At 45.0% G+C, this 14,566-nt stretch overlaps 1 protein-coding gene across 1 annotated transcript in view; it reads right to left on the bottom strand.

The window, feature by feature from the left end:
- SLC6A4 (solute carrier family 6 member 4) overlaps positions 1 to 14,566 on the bottom strand; it is a 36,316-nt gene that overhangs the window by 2,198 nt on the left and 19,552 nt on the right. Inside the window, exons 9-13 of the mRNA XM_045889549.2 lie at positions 13,522 to 13,634; positions 12,754 to 12,885; positions 11,678 to 11,777; positions 10,013 to 10,113; positions 6,144 to 6,311 (exon numbers count right to left, since the gene is read on the bottom strand). Coding sequence (XP_045745505.1) covers positions 6,144 to 6,311; positions 10,013 to 10,113; positions 11,678 to 11,777; positions 12,754 to 12,885; positions 13,522 to 13,634 — 614 coding nt within the window. The remainder of the gene's footprint in view (positions 1 to 6,143; positions 6,312 to 10,012; positions 10,114 to 11,677; positions 11,778 to 12,753; positions 12,886 to 13,521; positions 13,635 to 14,566) is intronic.

The following is a 14,566-nucleotide window of genomic DNA, read 5'->3' as shown; positions in this document are numbered from 1 at the left end:
AAGAATTGCCCTATAAACATAGCAGGATTTTGAGAGCTTGAAAATTTTCCATTATTCTGGAAGTCAGTTTCTAAAATGCCTTAATAAGGTTAAGTAGTTTAGTAAATTTTGTCTTTTAATTTTTGTAAGCATCAGAGTTGATTAGAGAGGGGGACACTTTTTTCTGAATAAGAATTATCTTAATAAACAAAAGACTGTTTATGGTTTCAGTAGCAGTGTGGTTATGGAGCCATATGTTAAACAATGCTGCCTGGCAGGCTGGGAACTTGAGAGACCGGTGGAATTCCATCTGAGATGCCTCTGTTGCAATGATCAGGCAGCCCAGATCACTGAACTCATCTAATTTCCCCAGCAGTAGATTATGTGGCATTTTATTGCTCAGGTTTAATGCTGTATCAAATTGTGAAGTGTTAATTTTGTCTTAAAACCTTCCAGTAAATGAAATGCAACCTAGTTTTATCACCGTATCTATCAGCAGGCATGGATAATTATTTTAACTATGCTGATTTTTGAGTTTTGCAGTATATTATGGAATACAGTCCAGTTAAATATCTGGTTTCAGTAGGTCTAAGGAATATAGTGAGAGGTTAATTTCTGCTCAAGTGGTACCACTTAAAGGCATGTATTCTAGTACGTAGTACCTTGAGTTTAAATAGAATGCATTTAGGCATTATACAAACCTGAACTATTTTCTCCCCACTACGTTATTGAAATCAGTGGAGCAACTCGTTTCCCATTTAGAAATGTGCACACTAATACTGTTTTACTTTGTTGTGGATAATATTAAGCACTTACTCTGCAGTGTTCTGAAAGTTGTGTCAACTGAATTGATACCATTCAGGATGGTGGAATATCCCCCCAAGTACAAAAATACATGTGTTTGGGCTTGCATAGGTTACTATGTTTCATAGTTAATCTGTCTTTTGCGGTGCTCATGACGTGTGGGGCACATGACGTGTGGGGCACACGGAAGGCATTGCTGTGGTCAGTCTTTTGGTTTTCTTCTGTAGCCATTTATTATTTTAGAGTATTGGTTGGTTATGAAGATACTACTATCTATTTGTAAATCGCTACTTTGTATTTTATGCATGCTCTGTAACTTGATTTATTTTTATCTTTATTTTATTTTTTAGTTATTGATTTGGAATATAGTCACATTCTAATAAAGTTATAGGGGAAAAAAAAAAAAGAAAATAATTCCCGGGGAGTGCGGGGATGGGTTAGCCCGATGATGGGTATTAAGGAGGGCACGTATTGAATGGAGCACTGGGTGTTATACGCAAACAATGAATCATGGAACACTACATCAAAAACTAATGATGTAATGTATGGTGACTAACATAACATAATAAAATTTTTTAAAAATTAAAAAAAAAGAAAGGAATTCCCAATTTATCTGTTCTCAAATATAGATAAAAATGCCACGTTCAGGGAGCACCTGGCTGGCTCAGTTGGATGCTGTGACTCTTGAGCTCGGGGTCATGAGTCTGAACGCATGTTGGGTGTAGAGATCACTTAAATACATACATACATACATACATACATACATACATACAACTTAAAAAATGATATATTCAGGAACTATAAGCATCTGTCAACTAATTACAAAAATCACTGTAACACTAACGGGAGAAAATGATGATCTTTCAGTCGAACCTCCACTGGGGTATAACATGCTTTTGAGGACCTGGGAAAGCACATCTTTTTCTCTGGACCGAGGAGGCTTCCTGCGGCCATACAGGGCTCAGGGAGCAGAGTGAATGCTGGACCCTGTACACCCCCCACCCCGCCCCAGCCAGGCTCCTTGCACCCTGCACACACACCGGGTGTATGATGTACAGTGTCAGCAGCCGCTATAATATTAGGCTAGGATGTTACTGATCTCAGGAATCTACCTGTGAAGAAGTTAGTTCATACAGGGTTACAAATTATCACAAAACTTTTTAAAAAGAGTGACCATTTAAATCAATCACTCCTAAAGCAAACTCATGTTGACATAGGACTCATTACAAGGAAGACTTTAGGAATTTTTAGTTTGGAAACAGCTGAGATGCACAGAAGCTTTAAGACAGATCTGAAATACGCTTGGGCTTGGGTATGAGACATACAGCCCACCATGTAAAACGTAGCATCAGGGTGACATGAAGCAGCTCAGGGATGCGAAGGGAAAACAGAAGCACTTCAGAGGCTTAGGAAAATCTTTATTAAGTTGCTTAGCAAAATCTTTGATGGCTGAAAGTATGTACAGGAAGTGGGCAAAACTGGATTTGAAAGCGGTTTTTGATTTATGGATTGTAGGTGAAGCTCTGCTACTAGTCCTTTTATTTTGGATTGAAAAAGTATTTAGTCCCCTTCAGTCTTTTTTTTTTTTTTTTTTTTTTGAGATAGTTAATACAAAATGTTACATTAGTTTCAGTCCTTCAATCTTTTATTTCCTGATTCTGGGAGTTTGTTCTTCTTTATGGAGCAGGGCCTATGGCATTCAAACAGTTCCATCTGCATAGTTAATGAAATTAACAAAATTGTATATTTTGTGTTCCTAATGACCTTAACATTCAAGAACTGAAATTTCACGCCAGAAATCCCCTTAAAAAGGTAGACCTCATCAGCTACCTGGACATGTCAAGCCATAGAAAGCAAAATTTCACAAACCATCCCTCCCCATAGATGAATATGTAAACCATAACTGATTACACAGAGTTAAGTCTTGCTAATTGGGAACTGGACGCAGATCATTCTAACTAGTCTTGAGTGAAGCTATGTTGTGCAGGAAGAGAAGAGAGTACTAAGGTATATGGTGGAATGGTATAATGAACAACACTGCAAAGCAGAACTTTTGGCTTTTGTGTCCTAGTCCCCAGCCACCCATTCTGCTGCCCTTCTGGCTGCTGATCTCCCAAAATACTAGGCCCACTTTTGTTTTCCCTATTTTGGCAGCATTCCAGTTGCCAGACTACCACTGCTCTCAAAATTTGCCAGGCCTTGGCCTTTTGCAAGGTGATAATCTAAGAAACAGATCACTGTTGACATCTTCATGAATGCTTACTTTTGAGGGCCCATCTTCCCAGTATCTTTGTGCAGTTTACTAGGGCTTTCTACAACAATGACCTAATCTAGTTGATGACTCCAAACTGGAGACTTCCAGGCTGCAGGTGCATGTCCAAATTCCAGGTAAGCAAGTGGAGGATCATTCCACAAGCTCCAACCTTTTATATGGCTAGGCCCCAAAAGAGTTAAGAAATTTACCTTGGTCTTTTTTTTTTAACTATACCAAAATTTTACATGCAGCCTCCCTCCCTCATAGACAGAATGTTATGGACCAGCAAGTCTGGTATTCACAAAGAATTATAGTCCCTTGGAGTGCTTGGCAAAAAAACCTAGCATGCTTTATCCATCTCAGAGATTAAGCATGCAAATGGGCATATAAAGGCTTTTGAGAAGTCCCGTAGTAAAGAAACCTATTTAACTTGCGTTAATCCAGCTTTCTTCAAAGTTATTTGACCACATAACATTTTCCCCAGCAGTAACACCTAGTGATATTCCAAGAATATTTTATTCCTTAAAAAACAGTTTGAGAATTTTTAATCCAGTCCAATAAGCACATTTTATAAATGAAGAAACTAAGGCCCAGAGAAGAGGAGCAACTTGCCAGAGCTGACTAGCTCCTTTCTCTACCAGTCTTCCTTGACGGGCTGCATCATGCTTCCTGGAAACCCACTGTTCCCCATATGATGGCCTATGGCAAAGATGATGGTGCAATCACCCTTACTTACCTCTATTGCTAATGGATCTGAGCTGTAATAATTATTCACCCTTGGGTGACATTTCCTTGTGGCCAACGGAGAATTTGCAAGAGAGAGGACCAGGATTTGAGGTGTAGTCTGACCAAAGAATACTGATATTTTCTAACCTAACTAGACTTCCCACCCCTGACCTTGACCTCTGGATTTTAATCAATGGAACCAGTGGATCATCATGACTATGATAAAGGATGATTTGAAGGGATAAATCCAATGATTCTGGGTCTGAGTATATATTTCAAGCAACACCAGGGTCCCAGGCCCTTGGGGAGGAATGAGGTTGTGATAGGACTGGTTTCAGAGTAGGAAATAAGTAACTCCATGCAGAGTTCTCTCCACCTAGAATTCAGTTTTCCTGTTTGGAAAAATAAATGCACTCAGCTGTTCTCAGAAAGAGCTGATGTTTAATTGCCTTATGTACTCTTGCTTAATGTTTCTTATGAAATGTTTTAGGAAGATGAATGTGATGGTCTCCTATTTGAGTTTTGCATTGAAGAGCTCATAGACTCGCCCACCTCAGTTCTCAGGTCATTACAGATACGGTCCCTTCTAGCTTTCCCCAAATACCACTCTTCACCTTTGAGCTCATCCCCTACAAAAGCACACACCTACAGACTTCTTCAGGCTCTTCTGCCACAGTAACCTTCTTACTATGGCAAGAAAGACAACCAAGTAACAACTCAAACATTTTCAATTCTGGAAATAACGAAGTACCACATTATTGGGAATCCTGGTGACTTCAACTATGAACTCTGGTGGCACTGGATGAAAAATGGCAACTCACCGCTCCCAAACCTCTAGTGTCAATTTCTACATAAACTACTGACCCCCTGAGGAGAAAAGTGAAAAAAAAAACTGGACCAGGAATTAGAAAACCTGGATTCTGAGCCTCCCTGTACTTATATCCTTGGACAAGTCACTGAAATAAGGAAATTTTGGGCAAGATTATTCCCAGCCTCAATATCTTGTGTCTAATAATACCTGCCTATCCACCTCACAAGGGATTCTGATAGCAAAAGGAGATCATCTACATGAAGATGCTTTGAAAAATATACAATCTTATACAAATTACAAGGTTCTATTAATAAAATTTTATAGCATTATTCATTACTATATTAATATTACTATAATGGAAACTTTTTTTTTTTACTCCAATGGTTTGAGCTAAAACTATTATATTGCTGCAACATCCTTATTTAGTGATGATTTTCAAAATAGCACTCATCACACTGCTGTTAGAAAAATGACCATTGGGGCGCCTGGGTGGCTCAGTTGGTTAAGCAACTGCCTTCGGCTCAGGTCATGATCCTGGAGTCCCAGGATCGAGTCCCATATCGGACTCCTTGCTCAGCAGGGGGTCTGCTGCTCCCTCTGATCCTCCCCGCTCTCATGTGCTCTCTCTCTCTCATTCTCTCTCTCAAATAAATAAATAAAATCTTTAAAAAAAAAAAAAAGAAAGAAAAAGAAAAATGACCATGGACATTTTCCACCATAATCTCCACTTAAGTCAAAATATGTGTATTGCTTCAGGGGCACCTGAGTGGCTCAGTCGGTTAGGCGGCCAGCTCTTGGTTTCAGCTCAGGTCATAATCTCAGGGTCCTGGGATGGAGCCCCGCCTTGGGTTCTACACTCAGTGGGGAGTCTGCTTGAGGATTCTCCCTCTCCCTGTGCCCCTCCCACTGCTCGCAAATAAATATTTATTTACTTGTTCTCTCTCAATAAATAAATCTCCCTCGGGGCGCCTGGGTGGCTCAGATGGTTAAGTGTCTGCCTTCGGCTCGGGTCATGATCCTGGGGTCCTGGGATCGAGCCCCGCATCGGGCTCCCTGCTCCGCGGGAAGCCTGCTTCTCCCTCTCCCACTCCCCCCGCTTGTGTTCCCTCTCTCGCTGTGTCTCTCTCTGTCAAATAAATAAATAAAATCTTTAAAAAAATAATAATAATAAAAAAATAAATAAATGAATCTCCCTCTCTCAAATAAATAAATAAATCTCTAATAAAACATAATGTGTATTGCTGCAGACATGACAGCTCTGATGCCCATGCCCAGTGGCAAGCAGAAGGCAAAGCAGTCATCTGATAAGTTTAGAATGCTATCCACACCTCAAGCTGTGCGCTCCGGTGCATGCAAATAACCAGCTCTCTCTTTTGCCACTGCATCTAAGGCTCATGGGAGCGGCAGCCATTACAGGTCTGCACATTGGTGTAGGCATGTAAATACATAAGATGGAGAGCCAACTGGTGAACTTCACATGGGGGACTCATCTCCTCTGAATACAGCACAACCAGAAAATCCTTTTCTCCCAAAACAATTACTAGTCTGAACACACACACTAGCACCTACCTCTTTAAATGTCCCTGGAGTGATGATCAGCCGGTAAGCTATATATGTGGGGATGCAGATGAAAGACGAGGTTCCTATGCAGTAACCCAGGATGATACTCCACTGAGGATAGTTATACTGGAAAAGTCGGAGCTGGGGCGGGCTCATCAAAAAACTGCAAATGATGAACTGAAAGAGCAATACCAAGAAACATCACAAATCGTAACGACATCCTTGCAGATGGGGGCAGTTCTGATACCAGGAACACCAAATGCTAAAGCTGAGATCCTTTCAGGAAATCCCCCAAACGTGACAGATCCTCGATTGACTCTGACTCGGAGAATTCACTCATTTCTGTGCCCAAGCTGCAAGCGGAAAACAGCCAGGTATTTATATTGATTTTCCTCTCCATCCCCATCTCAACCCTTAGAGCGGGGATGCCAAGCCCTCAGAAAGTTGTTTCTGAGGAGGTAAAGCAACCCTTTCGGGGCAAAGGGGAAGAGACCGGCAACCATGAAGAGTGGTTTGGGCCCCGTCTCGCCAGACAGTGGAGGAATAAACTGGATGACTCCTCACGGCGTCTGTCAGTCCTAAAGCCTCATAGTTGTCTGGGCTCTGTTTTCATTTCCTCCTGCATTTCTCAGCTGTCAGGTAGAAGTTACCTGTGTCCAGGAGAGATTCTAAGGTTCTCGAGACTGGAGAGGCCTTGGGCTCCTGGGTATGTGTTTCCTCTTTTCCCTTTTCTTGAGCTCTCTGCCTTCTGCATTGAGCGCCTTAGCCTGGGTTCTGCCACGATGCGTCTCAACCACAAGTGACTGCCTGCCCCAGGCCCTCGTCATGAACAGAATCATGGAAGGAAAAAGCAATTTCGTGTACTTTTTACTTGAAAATTCGAGTGAAAATGTCTCCCAAGAAAAATGCCATGGTGTTGCTCCCAACGCTCAGTTTATAGGTTTTCTTATTTTGCTTTGGTTTCCTGAGAGAGCGAGCATAAATACCAGTTTTTGCCTGGTAACCATGGGGCCGAAATCGTTACTGCTCTTGATTTAATTTTATTTTATTACTTCATAGTCATAAAGAAAGCAGTAATGTAAACTATTTGTGTGATGATTAAGCATCTATTTATATCTTTTCTTCTTTGTCTGCAGGTAATAAAGTGGGAAGTTGTTAAACACACATCCATCCTCCCAACAGTGTTATCCTGAGTCTGGGAGGAGGCTTTTCCAAAGAGGCGCCCGGCCAATCGCAGACCCTCCTCCGGACTTACCCTCCGCACCTCTAGCCCCAGCTACTAAGGGAGCTGGTTTTGGAACACGGAAAGACGGAGGGACACGGTGAGGCGCCCTCCCCTCTGTAACTCATCTCATCTGGATGGCAGGTGTGTGAAATCCAGCCCAGTTCAGAGAGGCCTCAAGCTCCTGTGGGAGCCAGTGTGTGTTGCTCCAGACAAACCCTGTGCACGGACGGCCCTGCCTGCTCATATATAACATTTTCTTTTTTTGTAACTTGGCTTCGGTGAAAAAGAGTATTTTTAGTAGCTACTCATTGTTTACTGAAGGCAGCCTTAAAGAGCGCAGAGCCAGGGATCTGGTAAGTAAACCCGGAAGGGGAAGACAGATTTGCCTCCTCTTCGTTGGGTACTGGAGCACCTGCCTTTAGAGGAAGTGAGTAAAGCAAACCTCACACGAACTAGGAGTGACAGGCCTCGACGCGAATCCGTGCGTGAGTTTTGCTGGGCACGGGAACGCGCTGACCGCTCACCACACGTCCACCCAGGCTGCAAGACAACCAGAGGCTCACAGACATGAAAGGACTAAAAGCCTGGGGCCAGGACACGGCTGGCACATGTGAGCCGCTCACCTGGGGCACAACAGTTAAGTCAATTTTAGTAATCAAGGAGTAATATTTTAGTGCAGTATTTTAAAAAAGACAAGATCTGGCAGGGCCAGGTTAGAGTAAGGTGAGTGAGGTGAGACAGGCAAGTCCAGGGTCAGATCTTTCGTTTATTTAAAATGTTGAAATCTGCCGATTGGGGACTTTTTTGCCTTCATTTTGGTTTTTAAAAAATATTGTGGTAAAATAGTCTTTATCTTGATTCCTGAGTGTTTTGGCACACAGCCTCCCCCCCCCCTTAAATTTGACACCTGTGGTGAATGCCTTATTTGCCTCTCCCAAATCCCAGCCCTGAACATCAATTTCCTCCCTGGGTGGGGAATACTAAAGTTGATGAGCAAACAGATATAGCTTCTTCCCTCAACGAACTAATGCAGTGTCTCCTCTTCCTTTGAAAACCAACTGAAAGGATTTAAGTAGCTTATCAAGAAGCACTGGTAATAATATAAATTACTAATCCATTTATGTGAGAACTTCTGTGTCTAGTGATGGCAGGTTCGGTGGTTCATGCCAACCCCCTCACTGAAAACAATTAAAACTCCTGGATTTAAAAAAAGACATGTTTTTAAAACAGGTGAACATAGGGGAAGGGGAAAAAGAGAGAGAAAGGAAAGCAAACCATAAGAGACCCTTAACGACAGAGAACAAACTGAGGGTGGATGGAGGGAAGGGGATGGGGGGCGAGCGAGGTGGGTGATGGGGATTGAGGAGGGCACTTGCTGTGATGAGCACCGGGTGTTATATGTAAGTGACAAATTCCTAAGTTCTACTCTACTAAATATTATACTGTTAATGAACTAGAATTTAAATAAAAATTTGAAAGAAAAATATATATGTGTTTTTAATCTACCTAAAAGCACCAGTGAGCTGATAAGATAATAGGAACTACCAGGCCAAGTCTAGGAGAACACTAGAGCCCAGAGCACACCCCAGAGCCACTGGGTGCTGAGAATTATCTGCCACCTGGAGCAATGGTTGGTTTTGGTTTTGGAAACCTCCAGGGTCCAGGGGAATGGAAGTCAAGCAGGGATTCTGGGGTACAGAGAGACTCATGCAACATCGCAGAGACAAGAAGGAACGTCCTGCTCATCTTATATGTTAGTGTCCAGACGTATGGGTACAAAAAGTACCAAACAAAGGGCTGCCCAGAGAAAGTCAAAACAGAATTCCTTGTTGTTGTTTTAAACAAGACGGGGAAGGAACAGCTATCTCTATGTCAAAGCCAAAGATGTCCCTAAGACAAAATGTTTGGTCCAGACACTCCTAACAAGCTGGACCCGGATGGAGGGACCAGTCCAATAAGCCCTCTGGATCTAAAAGATAAAAAACTCCCTCCAAGATAAAGTTACAGTTAAATCAAAGAACTGGAGAGTGATCCCTGCCCACAGGCACAGAGTCACTTTACCCCGGGCTACGTCAGAGCACACGTGGGATGCAAGCAGGGAGCTTCGCCATCTTGGGCCAAGTGTCTCTCCTTCAGAGGGACACCGGGAGGTAAGCAGGGACACTTGCTACCCTTCAGGCTTCAATTTCCTTAACTGTAAAATGTGGTATCAGGACTATGCTCCTTCGTAGGACTGTTGTAAGGATTCATAGAGCAACAGGTGTAAGTTTGGCACAAAGTCTGGCCTGGTATGTCATGTTCAATAAATGTTATTTATCATTATCATTGAGCAGGGGAGTGATGGACACAGGCAGCGGGGACCCAAGCCCAGACTAACATTCCATGGCTCTGGGAGTCAGAAGAGGGGAAGCATGGGGAGCACAGTGACTGGGAGGGGACACCGGAGGGGCTTCTGAAGGGCTGGTCATATTTTTGTTTCTTAGCATGGTTTCTGCTGAGAAAGCATGCTTGATTTATAAAATTGCAATGAGATGTACACTTGAGATTTACACACTTTCCTGTATCTATGTTACACTTCAATGCAATTTACTCTATATAAGTGTTTGGGTGAATCTTCCTTTGCGGCCAGAAGAAGAGGGAAATGACCACTTACCAGGAGAAAGAGAGGGCTGATGGCTACCCAGCAGATCCTCCAAAACCACCCAGGGTCGAAGCCGAGCATTTCCTTCACGTCACTGCAGAACTGAGTGATGCCTAAAATCACCCACAAGAGAAAGAGATCGACTGAGGGAGGACACAGACTGTCTTATCCCCTGATTCTCAGAGACAGTCGCAGCTCTGGAGTTTGTCCACAGCAGGGGCTCAAGGGCACCAATCTGGTCAGAAAGTGGGACAGCGGACATGTCACAAAACTACATTTGATAGCAAGCAGAGTCGGGGGGACAGGTGGACATTTGGGGAGGAACCCAAAGCCCCCTCTTGGTGCCCACACTGCACTGATTTCTGAGAACTCAGCACACGTTTGATTTTATTGTTACTGTAAAAAAGAAAGTTGAATTTTATCTAGGAAGTGTGAACCCACTTGACAGAGACTGACTTGGACCGTACATTGGAAATGTTCAAGAGAAAATTTTAACCACAGGTTGCCCATTCACATGCCAGATCAAGATCAAGGTTCTTCTATAAAAAGTATGAGAACGTGAGAACTGAGAACTCCGACTGGTGAGAAACTGGGAAGGGGAAGGCGGGTTGCCCTGCAGTCGCTTCCCCAAGAGCCCAGCAACAGCGAGGTCCACAACGATGCACCTACTCTGAACTCTGTCATCTGAATCACTAAGGAGGTGGGGAGAAATTCTTTTTAAAAAACTGGGCCCATGTGCAACTCAAAATATGGGGCCTCCCCTTCTTCATGTTATGTGTAATGACAAACATGCTGAAGCTGTTTTATTACCATAGAACTAGGGAAATCAATACATTTTCAGAATGAAATAATCACTTCTTGATTTTAAGGATGAAGAGAGGTATCTCTGAATCTAGTTTTCTTTCATTTTTTTTTTTAAGATTTTATTTATTTATTTATTTTAAGTAATCTCTACATCCAGTGTGGGACTCGAACTTACAACCCTGAGATCAAGAGTCACATGCTCTATGGACTTGAGCCAACCAGGAGCCCCTGAACATGGTTTTCTTCATTTCAATTGCCTGGGTCAACCCCATCTGCACCCACGGATTCTTGGGACCCCTGCCAATGGACCCACGTTAGCTTACTCTCTGTGCTCCTGCAAGTTTCACCCCTATCAGATTCCATCCCAGCATCACAGGGGGTGAATTGGGGATTTTACCAAGGCAAATAATCCAAACAGGAACATTCTTGCCTCTTCCCTGGAAGATAATCTCCTAGACTCTGTCTCGGGGCTTTGTGGGGAGCTCTGTAAAATAGTATATTGTACCCTCTACAAATGCATTCACCATCCACTAGTTCTCTGTTGTCTGTGCTATTCTTAGAGCCCATCAGCATCTTCAGCATCCACTAGGATGAGCTCTATGGAACTGCTTCAGCCTGTGTCCGCTGGGTGAACTAAAGTTTAAACTCAGAAGGAAACAGCATCCTCCCACGAGTCAGGGGAATCTGTGGTACAGAGTGTGGAGGAAATGGTGACCTGTTTCCGAAGAAGGCACTCTGCTGGGGTGGCTTCAGAGACCCCCAGGGAGGTGACGTCTTGTCCCCTGCCCCGGCTTTCTTTGATGAAATCAGCCCTTCTCTATTCCGGTGTCTACAGGCTGGTGTGGAAAGGCTCGCGACTGGTGAGCATCTTACCGTAAAACCAATACACAGCAACAGCCTCTATAAAGGCGACGGTGAGCACGGCGGGCCCCGTGGCATACTCCTCCAGCAGCTTCACCACGTAGGCCCCTCCCTGGAAATGAGATGGCAAACCGGTTAAGGGCCCTCGATGCACGGCCTCCTCTTTACGGTGAAGGCCAAAAGCAGCTTCTGAACGTTGGATCATTCCTGCCTTGGACCTAATATAAATATCCCAGAGCCTGCCTCTTGGGCTGGCCCTCCCAGCAGGACCCTGATTTCATGCCATCGGGTATCTCTTCCCGTCCTAGGGAGCACTCTCTCCTTGCTTCCTCTCCCACTGAGCTTTAAGATACAAACTCAAAAGAGCCCCTGGGTCTGTTTTCACCTTTCTTCTAGTGATGCGGCACTTAACTGTGTACTCTACCCTAAAGACTGAATCTGGGCGAGTTCACCATACCACACACGCTGAGCACGTTGGTCCTGGTTTTGCCTTCTGTCTTAACTCGCCAATCCCTTGGGTCCTCCTCAGGGGCCCCCACCTCCACCCCCACTGAAGCTCCAGAGCCTCTGGGGTCGTGGCTTGAAGAGGCAGGTCTTCAAAATCTGCCTTGAGTCAGGAGGACACAAGCCTGGGATGCCTGGGATTCCGTTTTACCTTATTTGCCTCAGCTAACAACAACAACAAAAAAAATCATGGGTGAGGGTCTGACTTCTTCACCATTGCAAATTCTCTGGAGGAGACAAAGCGAGATTACAAACATGAGATGCCAGCCTCCAGATATTCTGCATATCAGGACATCAGGGCAACAATCCCATGAAAGCAGCCCTAAAGACTGGAAAAGCAGATCTCAGTTCTTCTGCAGACACCCTGCCAAGCCTGAAATCTAGTTGGGTCTACAGTAGGGCGCGAAGACCTCCAGCCACCAGGCACAGATTCTACACACAGACGCTGCCAGAAACAACTTTGTGTCTGATCAACCCCTTTTACTTTGGCCCCCAAGCCAGGGCCCCCACGGAGGATGGAAGGTCCTTGTAGGGCTCTGCTGCCCTAGGAGAGGCTACTCAAAGCTGGGGGTTGTGGTACTCACAAAAGTCAGGGTGGCCAGGGATCCAAAGAAGCAGGTAATGACCACACCAAGCACAAACCACTCCCGGCGCTTGGCCCAGATGTGCGGAAACTCATCTAGCACGGCTGTGATCACCCCTTCCAAGCCTGCAAACTGAGAGGGACACGCAAGCGGTCACAGGGGAGGCTCGGGACAAGTCTGTTACCTTCGAGGACGGCGAACAGGCCAGAGGGTGGCTGGTCATGACCGGATCCCCCCATACACCCCGGCCCTCACTGGCAATGTTATCACCCCATTTTACACGGTCACTTAGACCCCACCCCCAAGAACATTGGGGAAAAAAAATATAGTGCCTGGACAGGACTTCTTTATGTGAGGTCGCTCGGGGAGACTTCGGCTGTGCCAGAATGGCCAACTCAAAGCTGAGAGTCATCCCACACTACTAAGTTCGAGGTGCTGAGCCAAATGCAGGGCAGCAGGATACCAGGACACAAGAGGGACCTTTAGGTGCTGCCCTGTGGTCCAGGGACAGTGCACAGTAATAGCAGTTCACATATCTGAGCCCTGGCCTGTGTGGACACCTAGCCCTCATTAGCCCATTAATGACCCTCTCATGCCCTAGAGGGCCCCGAGCCCCAGTGATGAGGCCTAAGCCAGGGGCTGAGGGAGCACTGGGAGGGGGCAGCCAACACCACGTGGGCTGGCCAGGATGGGAGGGATACGTGCACCCTCCTCCCCCCCAACCCCTGTCTCCTCCAGAAAGCCAGGTTTCCCTCTCCATTCACTCACGGTGCTGTCCAGGCCCAGCGTGATTAACATCAGGAAGAAGATGATGGCAAAGAACGTGGATGCTGGCATGTTGGCTATGGCTTCTGCATACGTGATGAAGAGGAGGCTGGGGCCTGAGACAGAGCGGGACAGAGGGGGATGTGGTCACCAACACCTGCCCTGCGAAGATGTCTCGGGGGGAACCTCAGCCACACCAACAGTTACAACTCCGGTCACGAGACCTTACACATGAACTAGGCTTCCTCACACTCTACACCATCCCACCGTCCCGACATCACGCGAGGCAGGGAAGGAACGGTAGCCATCTTGAAAAGTGTGAACCCTCAATCGATGGGGCGGGGGGATGGAGACAAACCCAAGACCCTAAGACTAGCAAAGCTGCACACAGGAATAAGAGTTTCCACCATATCATAATTCAGAGCTTTTCTTCAGGGCCAGGACTGATAACTCTAGAGCATTTAGCTCTCTCTGATGGCGTTAGCTCCAGAATAGTAGGAAATGTGAACTGATTTCAGAAGAGTCATAGAGGCCTTGGAATAAAGACTTCCCACTATTTTAAAGTCCCTTTTGATAGTGTGAGGGACATGTCTTCCACCTCTCACGAGCGAGATAGGGGTGCCTGAGTTTGGGGTACGGGGATGCTCAGAGCTGTGCATCAGGCCAAAGACAGGCTTGTTGGCAAGAAAGCCCTGGGATTCCATCCACAAGCTTCCATGGCCACTTTTTCAATATCTGTCCCTCCTTTTCCATGAAAACCTCACAATACAGTAGAGGGATACGTCATCTACATTTTATTTTTCTGCAAGGGGAAATTCTAAGGATTAGTAATCATTTGCTTATTAGACTTGGACCCATCACCGGACCCAAACCCAGTGGTTTTTTAAAAGCCCTCATCCAAGTCACATTTTAGGGGGAGCTGCCCCATCCCTATCATGGCTGAGCACACAGAAGGCGGTAAGTTTCTCTAAAACCTTGGGCAATGTTTAAAGGAACATTCAGAAATAATTCAAAAGTTAGATATTTATAAGGACCCAAAGAGCAGCCA

The sequence above is a fragment of the Mirounga angustirostris genome, unplaced genomic scaffold (genome assembly GCF_029215605.1).
Source record: "Mirounga angustirostris isolate CCGP_5_RB_7025 unplaced genomic scaffold, mMirAng1.0.hap1 SCAF_17, whole genome shotgun sequence".
Lineage (NCBI taxonomy): Eukaryota > Metazoa > Chordata > Mammalia > Carnivora > Phocidae > Mirounga > Mirounga angustirostris.
Note: the sequence above shows the minus strand (reverse complement) of the source record. Positions and strands in the feature narration are given on the sequence as shown.